General features: G+C 26.7%; 1 protein-coding gene across 1 annotated transcript in view; it reads right to left on the reverse strand.

The window, feature by feature from the left end:
- crim2 (cysteine rich BMP regulator 2) overlaps positions 1–12,790 on the reverse strand; it is a gene marked incomplete at its 5' end in the record, with an annotated part of 35,028 nt that extends 22,238 nt beyond the window's left edge. The window contains 3 exon segments of the mRNA NM_001280890.1: positions 2,248–2,448; positions 4,078–4,399; positions 12,718–12,790. Coding sequence (NP_001267819.1) covers positions 2,248–2,448; positions 4,078–4,399; positions 12,718–12,723 — 529 coding nt within the window.
- Positions 12,791–20,754: the final 7,964 nt, after the last annotated feature.

A 20,754-nucleotide genomic window follows, 5' to 3' on the forward strand; every position in this document is an offset into this window, starting at 1 on the left:
CTTTTCAAAAATGATTCTTGAACTTGTTTTACAATATTGACTTTCCTGGTCTAAAACCAAACTTTATGTTATGCATAAATTGCCTCATACTTTGTTGTTATAATTATTTTTAAAATCTTTATTAGTTAGACAAGCAATTCTTTAATATGAACCAGATTTAAGATTGCCTCTGTCTTCTTTATAAGTCTTCTTTATAATTCTTTACCTTGCAACTTTTTCTTCTAATTATTTGGAATTTTACCTTAATGTATAACTGCATTTTAAAGACCCACTTAATACCCACATCCCCAGAAGCCAATACATCTATACACCTTGCTAATTCTAAATAGCTGATTTTACAGATTACCAGTTTTACTTTTTATATTATTTAATGATAAATTGACCTTCAAATTACCAAATCAAGAGTTTAAATTTTTGATTTAACAATGTGTAGTAACATTAGTATATACCAACAAAGTTTTCAATACAACCTCCACCAACATTTTTTCCATTAACTCTTTGAGAGTGATCAGATTAGTTATGATTAGATCAGATTGTACTGTTGTCAACATAAGCTTAATCAGCCAATCTTTATACAATCAATACAATGTAAAAAAAGTGGCAGATTTAGTATTTAGATTAAGCCATTCATTGGTGTCAGTGCTGCATTCATCCATTTATCCATATAGAAATATCAACAAGATTACGATGATTATTTGCAGTAAAAAATAAAAAGTAAACAATTTGTTTGGGTAAAAACTTATCAACCACTGTGAGCCTAATACTCTCACAGAAAAGAGATCACATACATGACCAATCACCTATTCTATGCAATTTGAAATTTGATTTGTTTTGTCTGAAGTATATAGTTGTCTCACCTGCAGAAAGAGCTGATTTAAATCTGAAGATTTAAAGAGCTCTTTAAATCTTAAGATTAAAATCCTTAAGAGCTGATTTTCAAAAAGATCATTAAAATAGATCAGAAACACCCAAAACCAAGGATAGAATTTTGTGGTACTCCAGAGGTTACTGGAAATAAAATAGAGTGTTGTTCTTTATGGACAAGCTTAATAATGAGTTTGAAAAGAATGATTCAATAAATTAAAAACTCTTCCAGATATGAAATCCATTATATATATAATGGAAAAGATCAGTATGCCAGACTCTAATGAACAAACTAGATATGTCAATCACAATAGCCCTTGCACCGACCCTTCTAACTAATTCATGATAAAACCTTTTTAATTTTGAAATAAAATAATTTTTAAAACTTAATTTAATTTTTAACAGCTAACAAGTCAGTAGTGCACATTTTCCTGAGTTGGTCACACCTACTAGAACTTTGTTATTATTTTGTAATAAGTAATGAACTCACAACATCACATTATAAGTTGAAACATTTTTCACTTGTTTTTCTGTGTAACGTTAAGTTAAAATGTACTTTTATTCCTAGGTTTGCCATCCTTATGTGACTCTCAAAGCTTTTAAAAAAAAGTTTTGAGTTTTTCCAAGCTTATTTTATTGTTCAGACTAACTGCTTAAAATTAAGTAAACAGTTTAATGTTTACTTAATTTTAAGCAGCTTTGAAATAATATACATACATACATATATATATATATATATATATTATATATATATATATATATATATATATATATATATATATATATATATATATATATATATATATCTATATATCTATATATCTATATATCTATATATCTATATATCTATATATATCTATATATATCTATATATATCTATATATATATATATATATATCTATATATATCTATATATATATATATATATATATATATATATATATATATATATATATATATATATATATATATATATATATATATATATATATATATATATATATATATATATATATATATATATATATATATATATATAAATGAATTAGTAAAAACACATCTAATTTTCTTCAACAATTTGTTTTGCCATCAGAAAGAGTGTTCATTCTTCTTGATGAAGAATGGACATTTTTCCTGATGAGCCTACTGATGGCGAAACATATTGTTGAAGAAAATTAGATTAGTGTTTTTACTAATTTATTATTGTTCAGTTCTTTAAAAACATTGAGCACTCTATTTCTAGAACACACTAACAAAATTTATATGTGTGTGTGTGTGTGTGTGTGTGTGTGTGTGTGTGTGTGTATATATATATATATATTCACAAATGTGTGTGTATGCTTGTGTGCACATTCATCGAAGGAGAAATTATAAACCAAATACCTTTGCATGAAAAGTGTGGAATTTTTTGTTGGAGTTTACATTCTTTACTGCGCAGTTCACATATACTTTTATACTTATTGCCATCATTGTCACACAACTTTTCTTCATCCGATTCACAGTCATTTCTGCAATAACATGTTGGTAACTCATTATCAACTTTGCACCACTGATGCCTTCCACATGTTGTACTACTGCAAAGCTCTAAAAAAATGCACACATCTTAAAAAGAAAAATTAAATTATTCAAAATAAACTTTAAAAAGTTCAGTATTGAATCCAACTCTGACACATGTTAAGTAAGTAAGTGTATAAGTAAGAGATTAATTAAGGAATAAATAAAGAAAGAGATAAATTAAGGATTAAGTGAAAAAGTTAAAAAAGTATCAAAAGGCGTGATTTTAAGTAATAACTGAACGTCTAAAATATGTATTAATACATTTTAATACGTGTTTTAGACATTTGAAACACTAAATCAAAAATTTGTGTAAAATAAAGAGCATATTTCAAGGATTAGTCTTGGGTGGTTGCAGCTAGCACCCAAGTCTTGCTAGCTTTTTCTTGAACTACATTAAACTATTTTGTTGACTTAAGTGAAAGAAAAAATTATTTTATTATTTGATATTAAATTTGCTAATACCAAAATATTTTTTTAAGTAATAACTGAAAGCTAAGGTGAAAACAGCAAAAAAAATGTGCATTAAATAATTGAATGGCAAACACTACTTTAAGTTAATACGAAAAAAATTATTGAACATAAAAACAAAATTTTTTGTTATGAATACAACTCCTGTGGGCAAAAGACGTGATTTAAACGTCTAAAATATGTATTAATATGTTTTGATATGTGTTATAGACATTTTAAACACATCTTGTGCCCACATTGGGGGTTACTTTGGAATAAGATGAGGCTGAAAAAGATTTTTAAGGGTTAAGATATCACATGATTTGAAAAATTTAAAAAGTGGACAAGATCTTACTAACAAAAATACTAACAAAATTGTTCAAACAATAAACCATACAAACACTCTGATACTGTGATAAAATATATATTATAACAAATATATATAATCATTAGTATATTGACCACACATAAAGTATTGTTTTTCACACCAAAAATGTCAAAGCTAAAGATAAGAAACTAATTGAAATAATGTAACATCGATTAACCCAACAACAAAAAGTAACAAACCTATCATAAACACGATACTAAAACTAGATCTATGGAAACTTAAGCAACAGATCTATTAAAATTTACAAGATGTTACATAGGTTGTTCACAATTATAATAGTATAAATTAAATCTTTAGATTAGGCACAGACAAAAAAGTACTAGAGGTTATTTAAGCACAGTTTCACAACAGTAATCAGACAAAAGTTTTTATTAGAATACTGAGTCAACTCATTTGTAATTAACTCACTTGATAACAACATTGTCACAACAACTTCTCTAAAATGTTTCAAAACAAGACTTGTTAAGCTTCTACTAAAGCGGGCATCTTTATGAATTAATGTCTACATAGCTATTGGAAATAACTGAATTACTTTAGCAGTATTGGTATAGCTTCCCTAAGTATTTAACTGGGCAAATAATTAAGTCATCATCTCATTTTTTAGCTTCCAAAAAACTTTTCTTATGCTTTGAAGTTAATAAGTATATAAATTACAAAAACCAAACTTTATACATTTTTAAACAGTTAACTAAAAATGTTTGAAAGTTTATAAAAGTTGCAGAGCTTTTTAATTTCTATAATTTTTAACGCAAAGAAAAAAATTTATAAACAAAATTAATAATAAAATACTTTAAATGAAACATTACAACTATTTATACTACCTGTCTCACAACGTCCTATTTTATCTGACATCTCTAGATTTAAATTTTTAAGAGAAAATGGATGTCGAACTTTACACACCAAGCTTTCTTTGCAAATTCCGTAAATTTCATTAATTCCACCACAAATATCTCCTTCATTTCGAATGCAAACCTTACAACAACCACATTTTTCTTTTATTGTTCCAAATTCACATTTGTCTAAACTTGGGCATTCTGCATTGCAGGGAAGACAGGTTTTATCAGATGCATTTAGAATTATTTTTGTAGCTGGTTTACTGTAAACTCCAAGGAATAATAATTGTAAAAGTAACAGCTTCATGCTCTAAAAATATTTTACTATTATATTATTATTATTATTATTATTATTATGTTTTACTATAATACTATTAGTTATATGTTCAAGTTCAGGATCTCAGACATAATAATAATTAATTTATTATGTTTTTTTAACAATAGATATGATTTTATTAAACTGTGTAACTGATTCGAAATTAAATTAAAAAATCAATGTCTAAATATATATATATATATATATATATATATATATATATATATATATATATATATATATATATATATATATATAATGCGGTAGTGGTGTAGTGGTAAAGGCTTGCTTTATAAGCAAGAGGTTTGGAGTTTATTTCCCACCATGTCCCTGGTAGTACCGTGCTCAACTTGTTTCTCCGTGCAGTGGCCTTGTTTATCAAGGTTTGTGTTTCAGAGTTCTAGAGTTGAGAGAGGGTTATAGGGTTATAACTACAATTAAGTACCTCCTCGTCTGTAGTGACCTTCTGGGCCATGGGGAGGTGAATTAAAAAATAAATAAATAATATATATATATATATATATATATATATATATATATATATATATATATATATATATATGTATATATATATATATATATATATATATATATATATATATATATATATATGTATATATATATATATATATATACTTTTTTTTCTAGTAAAACTTATTTTTATTTGAAATATAGCAACATTATTATTAGTTATGGGACTGGGATTTAAGTCCTTTTAAACAAATATATTTGTAAGGAATGAGAAAACAACAAGGAAGCTAATAAAAGTTGTAAAAAACACCCTGCTTGTAAGTCCAATCGAAAAACTTTTTTGTTAATTGTGCAATAAATATGTTTCAGCAGAAAAATATTTTAATAAAACCAAATGAAACTTACAATGTGCAAAACATACTCAGATTTTAAAAAAGAATATTATAAGTTTGCAATAACTTACAACTCATGTCAAGGAACTGTAAAAACCTTGTATTAAAGCCATTAAAAAAAAATTGCAATAGTTATCTGTAACTTCGACTGCTTTTGGGAAGTACATTGCAAATATTATTACTGGAACATTACATTATTAGACTGCATAAGAAAATTTTATTGAACTTTGCAACGCTTTAAAAAACTAATCATAACATTATTACTTGGCTTTTCACAAAGTCTGTGAAGTTTTTTAGCAAAAGTTAGGAGTAACTTATAAGCAATATGAGTTAACTGTATCGCGTAGGCAAAGGCAAAGCTTATATAAGAACATTGATTGATAACAAATGTTAAAAAAATTTTTAAAGGCTCTGTCAAGTACAGAAATTTCAAAAAAGTTTATAACCTGGTCTTGCTTTGCTTGTCTGACAACCATTTAATAGTAGGGAAACAATTTTAAAAAAATTGCACAAATTTATTTGATGAGCTGAGTTATTGTTTATTTTTTTAAACTGTGGGTTTCTTGAACTAATAATTATAAACTTGGAATCTTATGAGAAACTTTCCAATATGCACATCGAAAAAAAAATCAATTTATTGTAACTAAATAGATAAAGTTTTTTTACAACAAATATAATCTAATTAAAGATAAATAAATTGCATCAATTAAACATAAATTAAGTGCATTAGAAAATAATTATAAATGCATTTTAATAAACTATTTCAAAAACTTTTTAAATCTCATTAGCAAAAAAGTAGGAAAAATATTGTTATAAATAGCAAAAGGTAATAAAAAACCTCTTTAATGAGTCAAAATTAAAAGGTCATTTATAAATGCGGTTTTAAAATAAGTATACAAGAATATGAAACATTATAAACTTTTATTTCACTATTTTAAATAGTGAAAAAATTAAGTGATACAATTAAATAGTCTATTTAATTGTATTAATTATTATCTGTTTATTTTATTTTTATACAATTTTTTTTAAAAAAAGTCAAACAAAAAACTTTATAGTTTGTTAAATATATGAATATTAAGTCTAAACAAAATTATTTAATTAATACTAAATTAATTAATTAATTCTAAAAAAATATTTTACAGAAACATATAATATGTGTAAGTATTACAATACTTTATGGATGACTGTATTAACTGACAGTTTTTTCGCAAATGCAGTTTAACAATGCAAATTTACTTGTTTTTAAGAAGATAGTTTATAGATATAGATAAGATGTAAAACTGAAAACCAAAAAGAAATCATGAATTTATTATCAAATCAAAATAATTAAGTTTGGCAATAAAAATACCTGGATATTGAAAACTTTAATACAGTAAAAAAGATTTAGATTTTTCTTATTTATTAACATTAAGTCTTTATGAAGTTGGCTCAAAATTAGATTATTTTTCTTTAATAAAATTAAACTGACATTTTTTTAATGGCACTTAGATTCAAAATGATTGATTAATTCTTTAATAAAGAAATTATGTGCATAACACCATTTTTCTACGAAGCAATTGTTTTTAATTTCAAAAACTTGTCTCGATGATGCATGTCATAAGCACAAATTCTAGTTTTTACATTGTTTCCTTAATGAGTAGTTTTAGATTTACACAATATAATTGAGAAAAATAGCAAAATTTAATACAAAAACTGTTAAATTTGTTTTTAAAATTGTTTTATTAAGTTTTTTGTTTAAAACCAACGCCAAAAGGAGTGCACTTAGCAGACTGTGTGGATATCGAAAGCACCATTCTGTCATGGCATGACAGACGACTCGTGCATAGATGCTTTAAGGCTTTTTTAGCTTGTATTTCTTGAAATAGTGTTTTAAAAAAAAAAAAATTTCGATTGGCAACCAACTAAACCAATATTAAAATAGTTTAAGTTTCTATACATTAACTTTGCAATGGGAGTCAAGTTTATATATAAGTTTAGTAATTAGTAATAAATAAGTTTATATATAAACTTGTAACTAATAAAATGGAACTTTGGGTATAAAAATATGGATTCATTCAACTTTCAAAGAATTCAGTAAATTATATATATTTTTTAAGGTTATCAGGAATGAGAAATCGGAGTCCGGAAACCCGAAGTCCCTGCTTTTACCCGGAGTCTGAAGTCATGCCCGTAAAAAAATTTTTTTTGAGACTCCGATATTTTGATAATTTTATATCAGCATTTCAACTGACCCTTACTAACTTCTATAAGTTTATAAATTTAAACTTGTTTAGCAAACAGTAACGTAACTTAAAACCATTAAAAGCACGAACGTATTAAATAAAGCTGCGTTTGGCAAGCCCTCCGGCTTTTTAATTGTTCAAAAATGTGCAGCGTGTTTATGCCATACATCGCCTATAGCAGACATTGCTTTTAAAGTATATAAGATGTGAATCACCGCATATGCATTACACTAAACCTTTAGTGTACACTGATAGCTAGATGCCGAATCATGCTAAGGCTAAGGTTGTCATTGCCAAGGTTTTTCCGTAAGAGAATACAATGAGAATTTTTTTCTTAACTAGATTAGCGCTTCGTTTTCCTCCGTATAAACCAGAGCAACGTTAGCTTAGGCACAAGTATTTTCACACATGCTGCAGCCGTGGTGCAGTAGTTAGAGTTCTGGCTCAGAATCAAGAAATCCGAGGTTCAACATGAAAGAAAGTTTTTTTCGAACACGGTTTCTTAACTACATTGTTTAAACTCACAGATATGATTTTACTGATAAAAAGTCTTAAAAGTCTTTTTAAATACAGTTTGAAAGCATCATTTTACAAGGGTAGCAATTGAAGTCTATTAAATGTGTTTGAGCATGTTGTCAGAATAAAATTTGTTATACTTTTTGAGTCGCTATAATTTATCATTTAAATTAAATAAAAACGCATTACGACATCTAGATCTAATTACAAGTTTAGTTTAATAGTTATTATTACGATTTTAATAATTATTTATTGTCGGTTGTTTAGCTATGTAATTTTGGGAAGGGTATAAAATAAAAAAAGGCCCATGCGTGGAGAAATAAGTTTAGGGATTGTCCATAAATTACGTAACGCAAAATTTCACAATAAACAAAACAAAAAAAGATCAAAAGTTTTCCCTCGCAGAGTCTTAATCTAAATAAAAAATCAAAATAGATCATTAAATTTAATGAAAATCTTACTTTTTTTCTACTTACGTTTCAAAATATATTTTGCGTTGCGTAATTTATGGACGATCCTTTACCAGACAAGCGTTCCACCATTACACCACTACCACATGTATCAATGAAGTTAACAAATTTGTTATATAAAGTATATTAGTAGAAGTACTTACTTTTTTTAGTAAGGAAAAGAAATTAAAAGAAAATTGGAGTCTAAGGAGTCTCTATTTTTTTTACCCCAGAGTCTGTAGTCCCGAATTCGCTAAAAATCGCAGCATGGACTTCGCATCCATGGTCATAATAATCCAACTTAGTAATCATGAACTGGTAACTGGTAATTAAGTTGTCAATCATGTCTGTTTTATAATGTTTTAGTTAAAGAAAACATGTACTACTTTTTGACTGTTTGTTCTTTGTCTGGCAAAAAATGGGTTGTCCACAAACTATATCAGACAATTTTTGACCCTTCCCCTCGTCACAATACAGAACCGTAACCACAATTTTGATAATAGATGTGCCTATGGTTTTTTAAAGGAAAGAGGGGATAAAATATTTGTTAAAAATATTTTACATTAATGTTTTTTTCTAATAATTATAATTTAAAAACGGCTCTTCAATATCAATCACTAACCCCATCCCTCTTTTTCCTAGAGCTTAAAATAGTTTGTGGATGCCCCAAAGCTAAAAACTTTTAAAATATCCGACTTTATTTAAAATATTTTTCATATCTATTTTCTTTAAACTATTGCATCTGCCAATACCCCATTTTCTAAAAGTATTTTGTTTAAAAAATTTGAAATTTGTGTTTCCTAACTATTACACATTTTTCTGCAAACAATTTTCCCATATGAAAAGTTGTACATTTTGCTAGTCTTGTATTTGAAACATTTACACTACTTTCATGTTGAGTATTATCGCATATGCTTTCATGTTGAGTATTATCGCATATGCTTTCATGTTGAGTATAATCGCATATGCTTTCATGTTGAGTATTATCGCATATGCTTTCATGTTGAGTATTATCGCATGTGTTGCTTGATTCAACGTCTCAGATAATTAGTGCATTTTTAATATTATCATCATTTGATAATTTTAATAATATATATGCGATTGCATTAATAAATTACAAAGGTTTCAATATTTTTGTTTCAATACTCACTTCTTTGTTGCTTTTCAAGAAACGGCAATAATTAAAAAGTTTACAAGTATTCACAAAATACAACCTGGTTTGGTTGCAAAAATACATTTTGCTGCAAATTATTTATGGGATTAAAAATCTTATGATGGTATTAAAATTTTTAAATGTGATTTTTACTAGAGAGTAAATATTTATTATGAGATATCCACTAGGTAGTAAAAAAAAAACAAAAAACGCGGGAGTAAAATTCTCATACTACACCGGCCATGTTTGCACCGTGTTGGCAATCATGCATCTATTATATCAATATTGAATATATCCTTATTAAACCTTTGAAATTGATTTTTAAAATTTAAAATTTAGACTTTTTAACTTTGAATGAATAATTTAGATTTTTTTAAATTAAACACATTAATTGAGTAAGAAACGTATACGGGTTAGTAAACAAAAGTTGTAACAAAATATTAATTTTGAACAAAAGTTTTTTTAAATAAACTATAGTTTTAAAGTAGAACTTTTTTTTGAAAGATTTTATTTTAAAATTATAGTTGATTAATTATAAAGATAAAATTATAACAGGCCCGTAGCAAGCTTTTTTTGTTTTTTGAGATAGGTAACTCTCAGATATTGGAGCACACTCCAAACATTTTTAAGTTTATGTTTATGCCAAATAAAGAACATTTGTAAAAAAAATGAGATGACCGGAGCTTGAGGAACAAATAAAGCCCTAAACTCTTTGCCTCCCCTGCCCTTAACGTGAGAGCAATGAGTTTATAAAATATTTTTTTACTATTTATAACTAAATTTATATTCATCAAAAATTTTTAAATTTCATACAATAATCTTTTGGTGTTCGAAAATTATGACAATATAAAGTTTGAACCCCTCTCAATTTGAGGGGTTGTAAACTTTGCAAGGTCATAAAAATCGAAGACTTGGAGATTTTTGCTTAAAATTTGAAATTTGTCGATGAATATAAATTTAGTTATAAATAGTAAAAAAATATTTTAAGAACTTAGGGCTTTACTTGTTCCCAGACTGTGGTCATCTCAATTTTTTACAAATGTTCTTTATTTTACATAAGCATAAACTTATAAATGTTTAGAGTGGGCTCCATGTCTAAAAGTTATCTTTCTCAAACAACAAAAAAAGCTTGCTGCGGGCTTAAATAGTACAGTAGGCCGGGTGAATAAAAAAAGCTATTGCTTTTAAACAGCGTTTTTGTAGTAATGTAAGTAGAAAGGTTGCTCAATGTTTCAGTTTGAAACTAATTTGAAACGAAGTCATGAAGAATTAAAGAGTTTGGTGCTTGTTAAATTTTTATTATTTGAACTTCAGTGTTAATATAAAATTGGAACATAAGCTGTTTACAGAAGTTTTTGTTTTATAATATTTTTGAAAGTATTTTATATTAAGGAAACTTATCTACCAAACGAATATGAGTCAAATATTGCTTAAAATTGTCAGACAAATTTTTTTATATTTTATTTTCAAAGTATAAAACGAAATAAAAAACATTATTTTGAAAGTATAAAACAAAATAATAAACAAATAAAAGAACAAATACTTATTTAAGTTAAGAAAACAAACATTAAAGACGCACTTACGACGCACAAACAAAATGCGGACTAAATATTGTCCCCATATTTTGTTTGGCTAAGAGATTTATTTTAAGTCGGCAAAGAAAAATAAAACAGCAGCAAAATAATAAACTTTGCATTCTAAAACTAATAAATAAATAATTAACTAAAAAATGACTGAAAAATATTTAAAAAATAGTAAAAAAGTTTTATTTTTTCAGGCTTTGACATAGTAGACACTCATTACATATTTCAGTTTAAGAGTACAACCAAATTTAAGGTACTCGATTGCAGGTAGTAATGAAGTATAATATAGGTAATAATTTATATTGAAATTTAGTTTGAATTTAAATGCTATTTAGGAGTGTAAAAAATATGGCCCCAATCTGACTGCAATCCTAGGATAATAATAAACCTTTATCTAAAATTAATACTAATATAAAACATTGAACTTAGTCCTTTATCTTATTATAATTAAAAATATAAAACATAAAAATATAAAACATAAAGTTTATAAGTAAGATTACGGTTATAAAAACCTTTTAACTGTAATCTCACTTATAAACGAGGATCTCATAAAATAAAAATAAAAAATATAATTTAAAATTATTATTTTATACTTTGGCTTTACACCTTACAACTTTTTGTTTTATTTATTTAGTAAGTTGCGTAACTCCAAAAACAACTTTGATTACCAAAATAGTTTAAATACAAATTAGGAGAGATTTATTTATAATAACAGACCGTGGTGATAATTTCTTTGTTTTGGTGTTTTTTGGACAAACAACTAACAAAGCGGAATCGCGCACAAACATTTTTCCTACTCAAAAATTCGAAAATAAATCTTTGTTGATTCAGCAAGTATTTTAAATGTTATAATAGAACTAAACCAAAAACAAATGAATTTTTTGATAACAAAAGAATAATACTTTATAATTTATAAATAAATAGTAATTAGGTAAGTAATAGTTATTCGTTTTTATACTCAACACCCACCGCAATAATAAAGAGTTAAACTTTTTCAGTTCAAGGTTAATCAAGATAAATTTATTCTTAGTTTAATTTATTAAAATGGATATAAAAATTGCTACTAGAATAAATAGAATATGAAAATAATAATAATAATGAAAATAATTGAGTACCAGATTTTTCCTTAGCAATTTTATCAATTTGATAAAATTGATTTTTTTTATCTTCATTATCTATCAACTACTTATACTAAAAATAGGTTTGTATATATTTATATTTATAAGAACAATATTATCTGTTATTTAATATATTATATCATAGTTTAAATTGTGAACTAACTTTTTTTTGTTTAACGTTATGCCCAGTGGGCACACGACGTTTTTAAAATATCTAAAACTCGTGTTACAACGTATTATTATGTATTTCAGACTTTTCAGCCCGCTGGGAACCTGATTTTAAATAAGAATGAAACCCTAACTATATTATACATCTTCCCTGATCCTACTCATAAAGAAAACCTGGACTTACTTTAACACTGCAATTACCTTAACTTTACCATGTATCTACCCAACCATTACACTTACCTTCATGTATAAAGCTTGTAACGGGTTGTTTTGATCAATACGTAATCGAATCCCAATAACTGATGCAAACTCTACATATAAAAATTTAAAATTAATTGTAATTAAAAAGTTTTATTTAACTTATTTAACAAATATATATATTTAACTCATTATATTTATAACTTATATAAATCTTATTTATCAACAGTAGTACAAACAAAAAATCTATTATCAAAAAGAAGTTCTTGCGAGTTTTAAAAATTAAAATTTACAAGTTTCTTAAAACAACTTTATTTAAAATTAGTTGTAATTTAAAACTTTTCAAACATTTACAAAAAAAAAGGAAAACTTAAAAATTATCAAAATTTAGAGCCTTTATAATAGGTAAAATTAAATTTAAATAGGTAAAAATATGTAACAAGAAAGGTCTATTAGGTAAACTGTTCTGATTCTAGCTTATACGAACAAATCTCAAAATTAATTTAAACATACACGAATAGATCTAGAAAGTAAAAAAAAAAAACGCTTGTAATGAAAGAAAACAGTTGAAAAAATAATGTACAGTATATATTCAAAGCAGTATAAACTTATACGACATGACATATTTTAAAAAGATTACGAAAAAGCAAAAAAAATATAATAAAAGAACTATCGTAGTTAACCTTCTAAGATTTAAAAAAAATATCTTTGAGTAAATATTTTACGTGCTCGTTGACTTGTTTCTTTTCTCAACTAAAATGTAGAAATTTAAGTTGGTTTTGACAAAAAAATCATAATATAAATAAATCTTAAATGACGTCAATAATTACTTATTTGTACTTCACTCAGAAGTGTTTTATATTTAAATGTTTATTTAAAAAAGTGCGTAATGTTTTTATTAGTTTTACATTTTTTTCAATACAAATTTCTCGCTTTTTAAATTTATGAATAAAATCTATACAGTTTAGTTATTGCGATGTTTTATACGTGGTTGATGAGACGTATATCTGCTGTAACATATTATGGTATAGAAATTATGGTCAGAGTGACCATATCTCTAAGGTATGGTCGTTCTGACCATATCTTTAAGGTGGTTATATGGTAAAAACTTAGCAATTTCCATTAAAAAAATTAATTTTTATTTTATTAGCTAACCTTTTACAAAACTTAACTGGATTTTCAACCATGTATAACATGATATGATTTTAATAACAAAAAATAGTTAAAAAATTAATTTTATTGAATATAAGTTGAGAAAAATACGTAGTTACGCCCATAGCAACCAATCTTTTTATTGATACATTCATTTAAGAACTAAATTTTAAATATTTTTTTTATTTTTGAGCTTGTATAATTACTTAACCAAGCCTGTAGCAACGCTGGACATCAGAAGAATTTGCCTTCCCCCAAATAATTTTTTAAATAAATAATTTTGAAGTTAGTTTTTAGAAAAAAGCAAACGATTACAAACTAAGATAGAAAAGAAACAAAAGGATAGAAAAGACCTAACTTGTTATTCGTATTTTCGGCATAAGTACCTAAGTTCCTATGACAAAAAATTTTGAACTACTACTATTTGACCTATTGCCCCTCCCGCAGTGGCGGAAAAGACTTCTCGGGGCCCGGGGCTATTTTGGAGAAAAAATGACTAAAAAAATAGCACTGCCCCCCAAAATATAATTTTTGCTCCTACGGGCCTGTAAACTACTTAAAAACCAAAGATTTAAATCTGATAATGTTGTTAGTTAAAATGAGTGCATAAAGTTTTTAATTAACATATTGTTTTTATAAATTTAAGCTTTTTACAATTTCGTAATTGTACTTTTTACTTGTGATTTAAAGTTAATTGCATATCTAGTTAAAAAAATACGAATGATTTGCTGATCAATTTCTCAATTAAAAGGCAAATCATTCATATCTTTTTAACTAGATATGCAACTAACTTCAAACTTTCAGAGTTGTTTCTTTTTTAGGTAGAACTGTAATACCTTACTAGAACTAACCTTAAACTTATTTCCAATTGAATATATTTATATTTTACTAAAGGTTTTTGCATCGAAAATACCCTTTGTAATTAAAAGTGCTGCCACTTTAAAAATAACTATTATTTTAAGTTTTTCTAGTAAGGTTTTGTTTATTACACTATAATCTATCAATGCGGTAAGTTTTAGCTTGCAATGTCATAAAAAAGCTAAGAAAATGTAATTTTCTTTTTTATTGATTTTTCTGCCTTTAATGCTGAATCAGCATTAAAAAAGCTAAATAAATTTTAATTTCAGCATTTTAAATTAAGCATTATTTAGTCTTGCTACTAATTTTGGTATATAGAAAAAGTTAGAAATCAACAAATATTTTTTTTACCATGTAACAACCTTAAACATATAAGTTGTAGCCCAAGTAAAAGTTAATCTAAGTAAGTAGATGAGTCAAATTGAAATTATGTCATTTGTAAATCTTGTCTGAACGTCAAGTTCAAACCATTAGTAGATACCCTTTGAAGCCGAAAAACTGTTTCTTTCTTGTAATGGAGTTTTTGACAAACCAAGCATGACGAGAATATACAAGCTTTTGAGTAATATCTTTTTATTTAGAACCCGTGGTATCCTTTTTCCTGTTACCATGCAAGTCATCAATATCTATTAACAGTATGCCATCTGTAACACCTACAACAGTCAATGCTTTATTTACCACTTTTTATCAACTTGATTTTTTAAGATAACCTTTAATCAGAACAAAGTCATTGATTGGAACATCTCCAGAGTTTGAGCAAAAAATCCAGTTCTTTAAATAATTTTAAATACAAAGTGTACAATTTGCTCAATTATTCTGCATTATTTTGTGATGAACATTATAAAATAACTTTTCACTGTAAAGATGAATTACTGTTCGCCTGTGAATCTATGAAAGAACCACAGGTGAAAAATATCTGGTTTGTTGAAAAAAATCCATTTAATAATTTTTCTTTAAATAAATTTTTTCCACTTTGAAAAGTTCCAAGTAGTCAATAATTATTTATCATCTTTGTCACTTCATGTCATCAACGACACAATTTCACACCTCATTTTTCTTTTTTATTTTCTTAGAATCACAAACTCTTAGTTGTGAAACAACCTTATAGCTGATCTTGAAAAAACTCATTTTAGGAAAACCTCTAATTGGTTGTCTAGTTTTCATCTTTATATTGCTTTTATCCTATGATAATAGTTTGTTACTCATTTTTGATCAACTCCGATATTAATGGTGAGTAAATATTTATGAAAATCAATGGGAAAAATTGTTACTTTTTTGTCAAGCTTTTTAGCTCAAAACAAATCTGGCAAATCTGGTTTTTGTTTGCAATTGGTAAAATTTAATTACATTGTTTTAAATAGCTTTCATATTTAGATGATAGTTATTATTCGAATAAAGGAAATACACTATAAAATAAAGTATTAATACACTATTATATGTCACTAATTAATTACACTAATTACAGACCATTAAATGGAGCTTTGGACCATTAAATGGAGGCTTTTATACAACTTTAAGTGATACTGGTTCTAAAAAAGAATTAATTATAAAGGATTGGAGGAAAGAAGTACTACTTTTACTAGCATGTATCTTCAATATCCACATTTATAAAAAGAAAATTTTTCTTAAGCCCCCCTAACCCTTTTATTTAAACATTTAAGGTATAAAATTTATTGTACCCTAAACATTTAGGTTATAATATATTTAGAAAAATTAGTCTTGAGCCCGAAAAGTCAAACAATATTATCACAATTATTATATATTACTCAGCTTAGAATGGTTCAATTCTGTAAAACAATAATAACAGAGAATATTGTAGGGACTGAAAACCCCTTATTCGTTAAGTTCAAACATATATTTGACGATCCTGATTACTAAGACTTATATTACTAAAAACGAAATACAAGGAATAACCGAAGAAAGTTGGCTGAACTTAATATGCAGTATTTATTCCCTTCTGCAAATTTCAAGTTAAAGAAAACTGAAGCTGTTCATCATATTAAGTATTTAGGTAAGAGTTTTATGCTCCCTTAAACCACAGCTTTTGTTGAAGCAATTAAAATTTTTACATGAAAACATAGTCTACAGGATGATTTAAAACTCGTCAGTAACTTGATTTTACACAAGGAGGTAATTTAAAGCACAAAAAGCAAATCCTGCTTTTGCTTTTCGTCTTCATACAATCAATGAGATCAAATGTTATAAGAAAGTTTGCTCCAATCCAGCATACATGGTATCTTGATTCAACAATTTTTTCATTTATAGGGTTGGATGATCAGAGAGTGAGAGACTGGTTATCACTTCCACCCCAACATTGGCACGCCCAATTCTCGTTTTAGAATTTTGAAAACTTTATCAAAATGTTAATTGCCGTCATCGATCATTCTGAACAAGCATTCCGAATGATGCAACAGTTTGTGCAAGATACAAAAATGAAGATGACAAGCAGAACAGACTTTTAACTGTCGACAAACTAAGGTCAACTTTTAGTGTTTTTGGTGTCGGAAAAAGTAATATTACGAAAAAAGTCAGGAAGTCTTATGTCACTCTCTTAACTAAAGAAAAAGAAACTGTAGACTTAGAAAACTGTTACTTATCTTAAAATACTTATTTAAATTAATCAGGGATGCAAAGTTCGAGTCCGGAGACCCGTGTTTTTACCCGGAGTCCGGGGTCTTGCCTGTCAGAAAAATTGCTGATACTTCGGGATTTTTTTATTTATGTATCAGCATATAAACGTTTCCTAACTAACTTTTAGTAACTTTTAAAAGTTTATTAATTTAAATTTGTTTAGCCAATACTTACGTAACTAAACCAGTAAAAGGATGACCGCATTGAATAACGCTGCGTATGGCAATCCCTAAGGGATAAAAAAAAATTCAAAAATATGCAGAGTGTTTATACCATAATTCGCTTATAGCATACATCTTTTTAAAGAGTATAAAAAACGAATCAAAGCTTATGCGTACACAAAACCAGTGGTGTACACAGATAGCTAGATGCCAAATTATGTTTAAACTAGGGTTGTGATTGTCCTGGTTTTTTTTGTAGCAGAGCACAACGAGAATCTGAATTTTAATCAGTTTAGCGCTTTGCTTTCCTACGTAAAAACCGGGACAATTCAACTTTAGAATCATAAGGTCCGAGGTTTGATGCCTACGTTGATTTCAAAGTAAAAGTAAAACCTGCGCTAAAGCAAAAGTAAAAGAAGTTTTTTTTAACGCGTTTTCTTAAATATATTTTTTAAACTAACAGATATGGTTTTACTGATAAAAAAGGTTTAAAAAAAGAAAAAAAAAAGTCTTTTAAAAAACAGTTAGATAGTATCATTTTACAAGTGTAGCAATTGAGGTCTATTAAGCATGTCTGAGCACGTGGTTAAAATAAAATTCGTAATACTTTTCCATTTACTATCATTTTTCTTTTAAATGAAATAAAAACGCATTATGACATTTTGGTTTAAATACGCGTTTAGTTTACAAGTTGTTATAATAATGATTTTAATAACTATTTTATGTGAGTTATTTAACTAATTACATAACTTTGGGAAGGGTTTAAGATAAGTGGTATAAAATACTCTTATATTGCATGCTTCTCTCCCACTTCACCACTAACAATATACACTTGAAGTCAACAGGCTTAAATAAATTATATTAGAAATTATATTAAATATTAAATTATATTAAACTCCGTTCCTCATCCTACCCCATTGTCAAGAATGGTTACATAAAATATAGAATCTGAAAAAACTTCTAAAACGGGTTCAATTTTTCCAACAAATTTGTCCATCTAACTAAATTTTAAGTATAAAAATGCATAATTTGCTCATTTTATAACCTTTTGTCTACAATAAATTTTTCATTTTTTGCTTTTCCAAAAAAAACATTTAAATTTTACATACCATTTTATAATGAAACTATGGATAACAAGTGACTGAATAAACTTTTTTTTTTTATATTTTTTCTTTTTTTTTTTAGTTTACATTTTATGTCGTCGTAAATAAATTACTCTCACAAACACAAACAAGGTTTCTGAAAGAAGATCGCATTGATCTTATCATCAGAACCTTTTACAAGCGTCTTTATATGAACTACATTAAAACATAATCAACAAAATAAAACGTATTTAACAATAAAAGTTCTATAGAAACTATTAAATTACAATTAAAAACTCTGAATACATCATCCATTAAGATAATTAAATTTTTCCGTTTATATTTGAAAATGGGAAAGTAAAATGCATGTCGAAATTGGATAAAACAATTTTATTCCAAAAAGAGGGTACACGATGTGCACTATAAAACTGATCAAACTTGGTTCGACAAAAAGGCTCATATATAAAATTATCGTTTCTAAGTGTAAACTTATTTATTGGTTTCAAACAAAAGAGATCTTTGAAAACGGGGAAAGTTATGTCATTTTTCTACACATATATAAAGCACAAAACATTAAAAACATTAAGCTCAATATTATTGAGAACTTTCATTTTAATAAAAAATGGTTTGGAATGAGTGTATCGATGCGCAAAATTTATCAAACAGATCACATGTTTCTGACGGCGAAAAAGACATTTTAACTTTTTTTAGTGCTTCCCCATGCAACATGAGCATAATTTAAAGAACTATTAATTAATGAGTAATAAAAATGAGTTAGACTTTTTTTACATGAATATTAGGGTGGGTCGTACTTTTAAAATTTTGGATATGGGAGCGCACGCAACATTTTTTTTATGTATTAGGGTATTAGAAGAGACGTGAATAATTTATTTTTTCTTAAAAAGTTCATCTAGTGTGGGCGCAGGGCGTTTGAAAAATGTCAGTTTTACGAAAGTCTTATCATATTGGCATTTTTTGGCCTTTCTTATATTAGCCAAAGGAAAGGCAATTATTAAAAAACAATAAGACATAATATAGACATAAAAAAATATATATATATATTCGGTGCTACTTTTTTAATGCTATACAAACACGATAGACGTAAGAAAAGTTGGCTACCATTATGGATTTTACAAAAAAATTATACTTATAAATTTTAAAAATGAGAGCGTGCGTGATATTTTTTTTATGTATTAGGATATTAGAAAAGACGTGAATAATTTTTTTTTTCCTAAAAAGTTCATCTATTGTGGGCGCAGGGTATTTAAAAAACGATAGTTTTACTAAAAATGCATCAAATTAGCACTTTTCTGTCCTTTTATTTAAGCCTATGGCGATGTAATCATCAAAAAACAACCAGGTATAAAATAGACATTAAAATAAAACATAATTTGGGATGCTACTCTTCATAAAGTCATTAATAAAATATATAAAATGTCATCTAAAAGATACAATATATTTAAAGTTCAACTTATTTACTGTGATCATAAATAATCAAAGCAAAACATCAAAAAATTAATATTGCTTAAATTAATTTAAAAAGATCTTTTTTTGAGTGGTTCACGGGCATGATTTCTCGATGTGCTAATGTTGCTCTTATGAACCCATCTCTTCTATCTTTTCCAAATACCGATTGAGAAGCTCGTGTGACTTCTTGGACACATCGTTCAATAGCTTGCCCATGAACAGAAAAACAAGGTACAGGTGGAGTTTATTGTTAGTGTTTATGCGCCAAAGTGGCGCATAAATACCAACAATAAACTCCACCAGAAGTTGCAGATTATATGTTTCTTCAACTTAAAATTACGATTTCGGAGCACCAAAGTAAACATATTCTATTTGCAAAACTCAACCATCTTGCATGCGAATGTGGACCAATTTCTTTACTTTTAAGATTTTCTGGAAAATCCCCAGCGTTAATTGCATGGGTAATTTTATAAAGATACTTTTGATCATCTGATAGCGACTTTACAACTTCAGAGTCAAGTTCTATTATTGCATTAGGAAATTCAATTTTTACTATGCTATCTTTGACTTTGAAGCTAGTTGCCTTACCTATAAGTTTTCCAATAGAACCAGAAAAATTATTTTTAGACGTAGTTTTTCCATCAAGCTGAATCATTAGATGTCGGAGAGGTAGTTCATTTGTATGAAGAGCACAAATTATTCACATTAATTTTTTATCTAATTTATGT

The sequence above is a fragment of the Hydra vulgaris genome, chromosome 01 (assembly GCF_038396675.1).
Source record: "Hydra vulgaris chromosome 01, alternate assembly HydraT2T_AEP".
NCBI lineage: Eukaryota > Metazoa > Cnidaria > Hydrozoa > Anthoathecata > Hydridae > Hydra > Hydra vulgaris.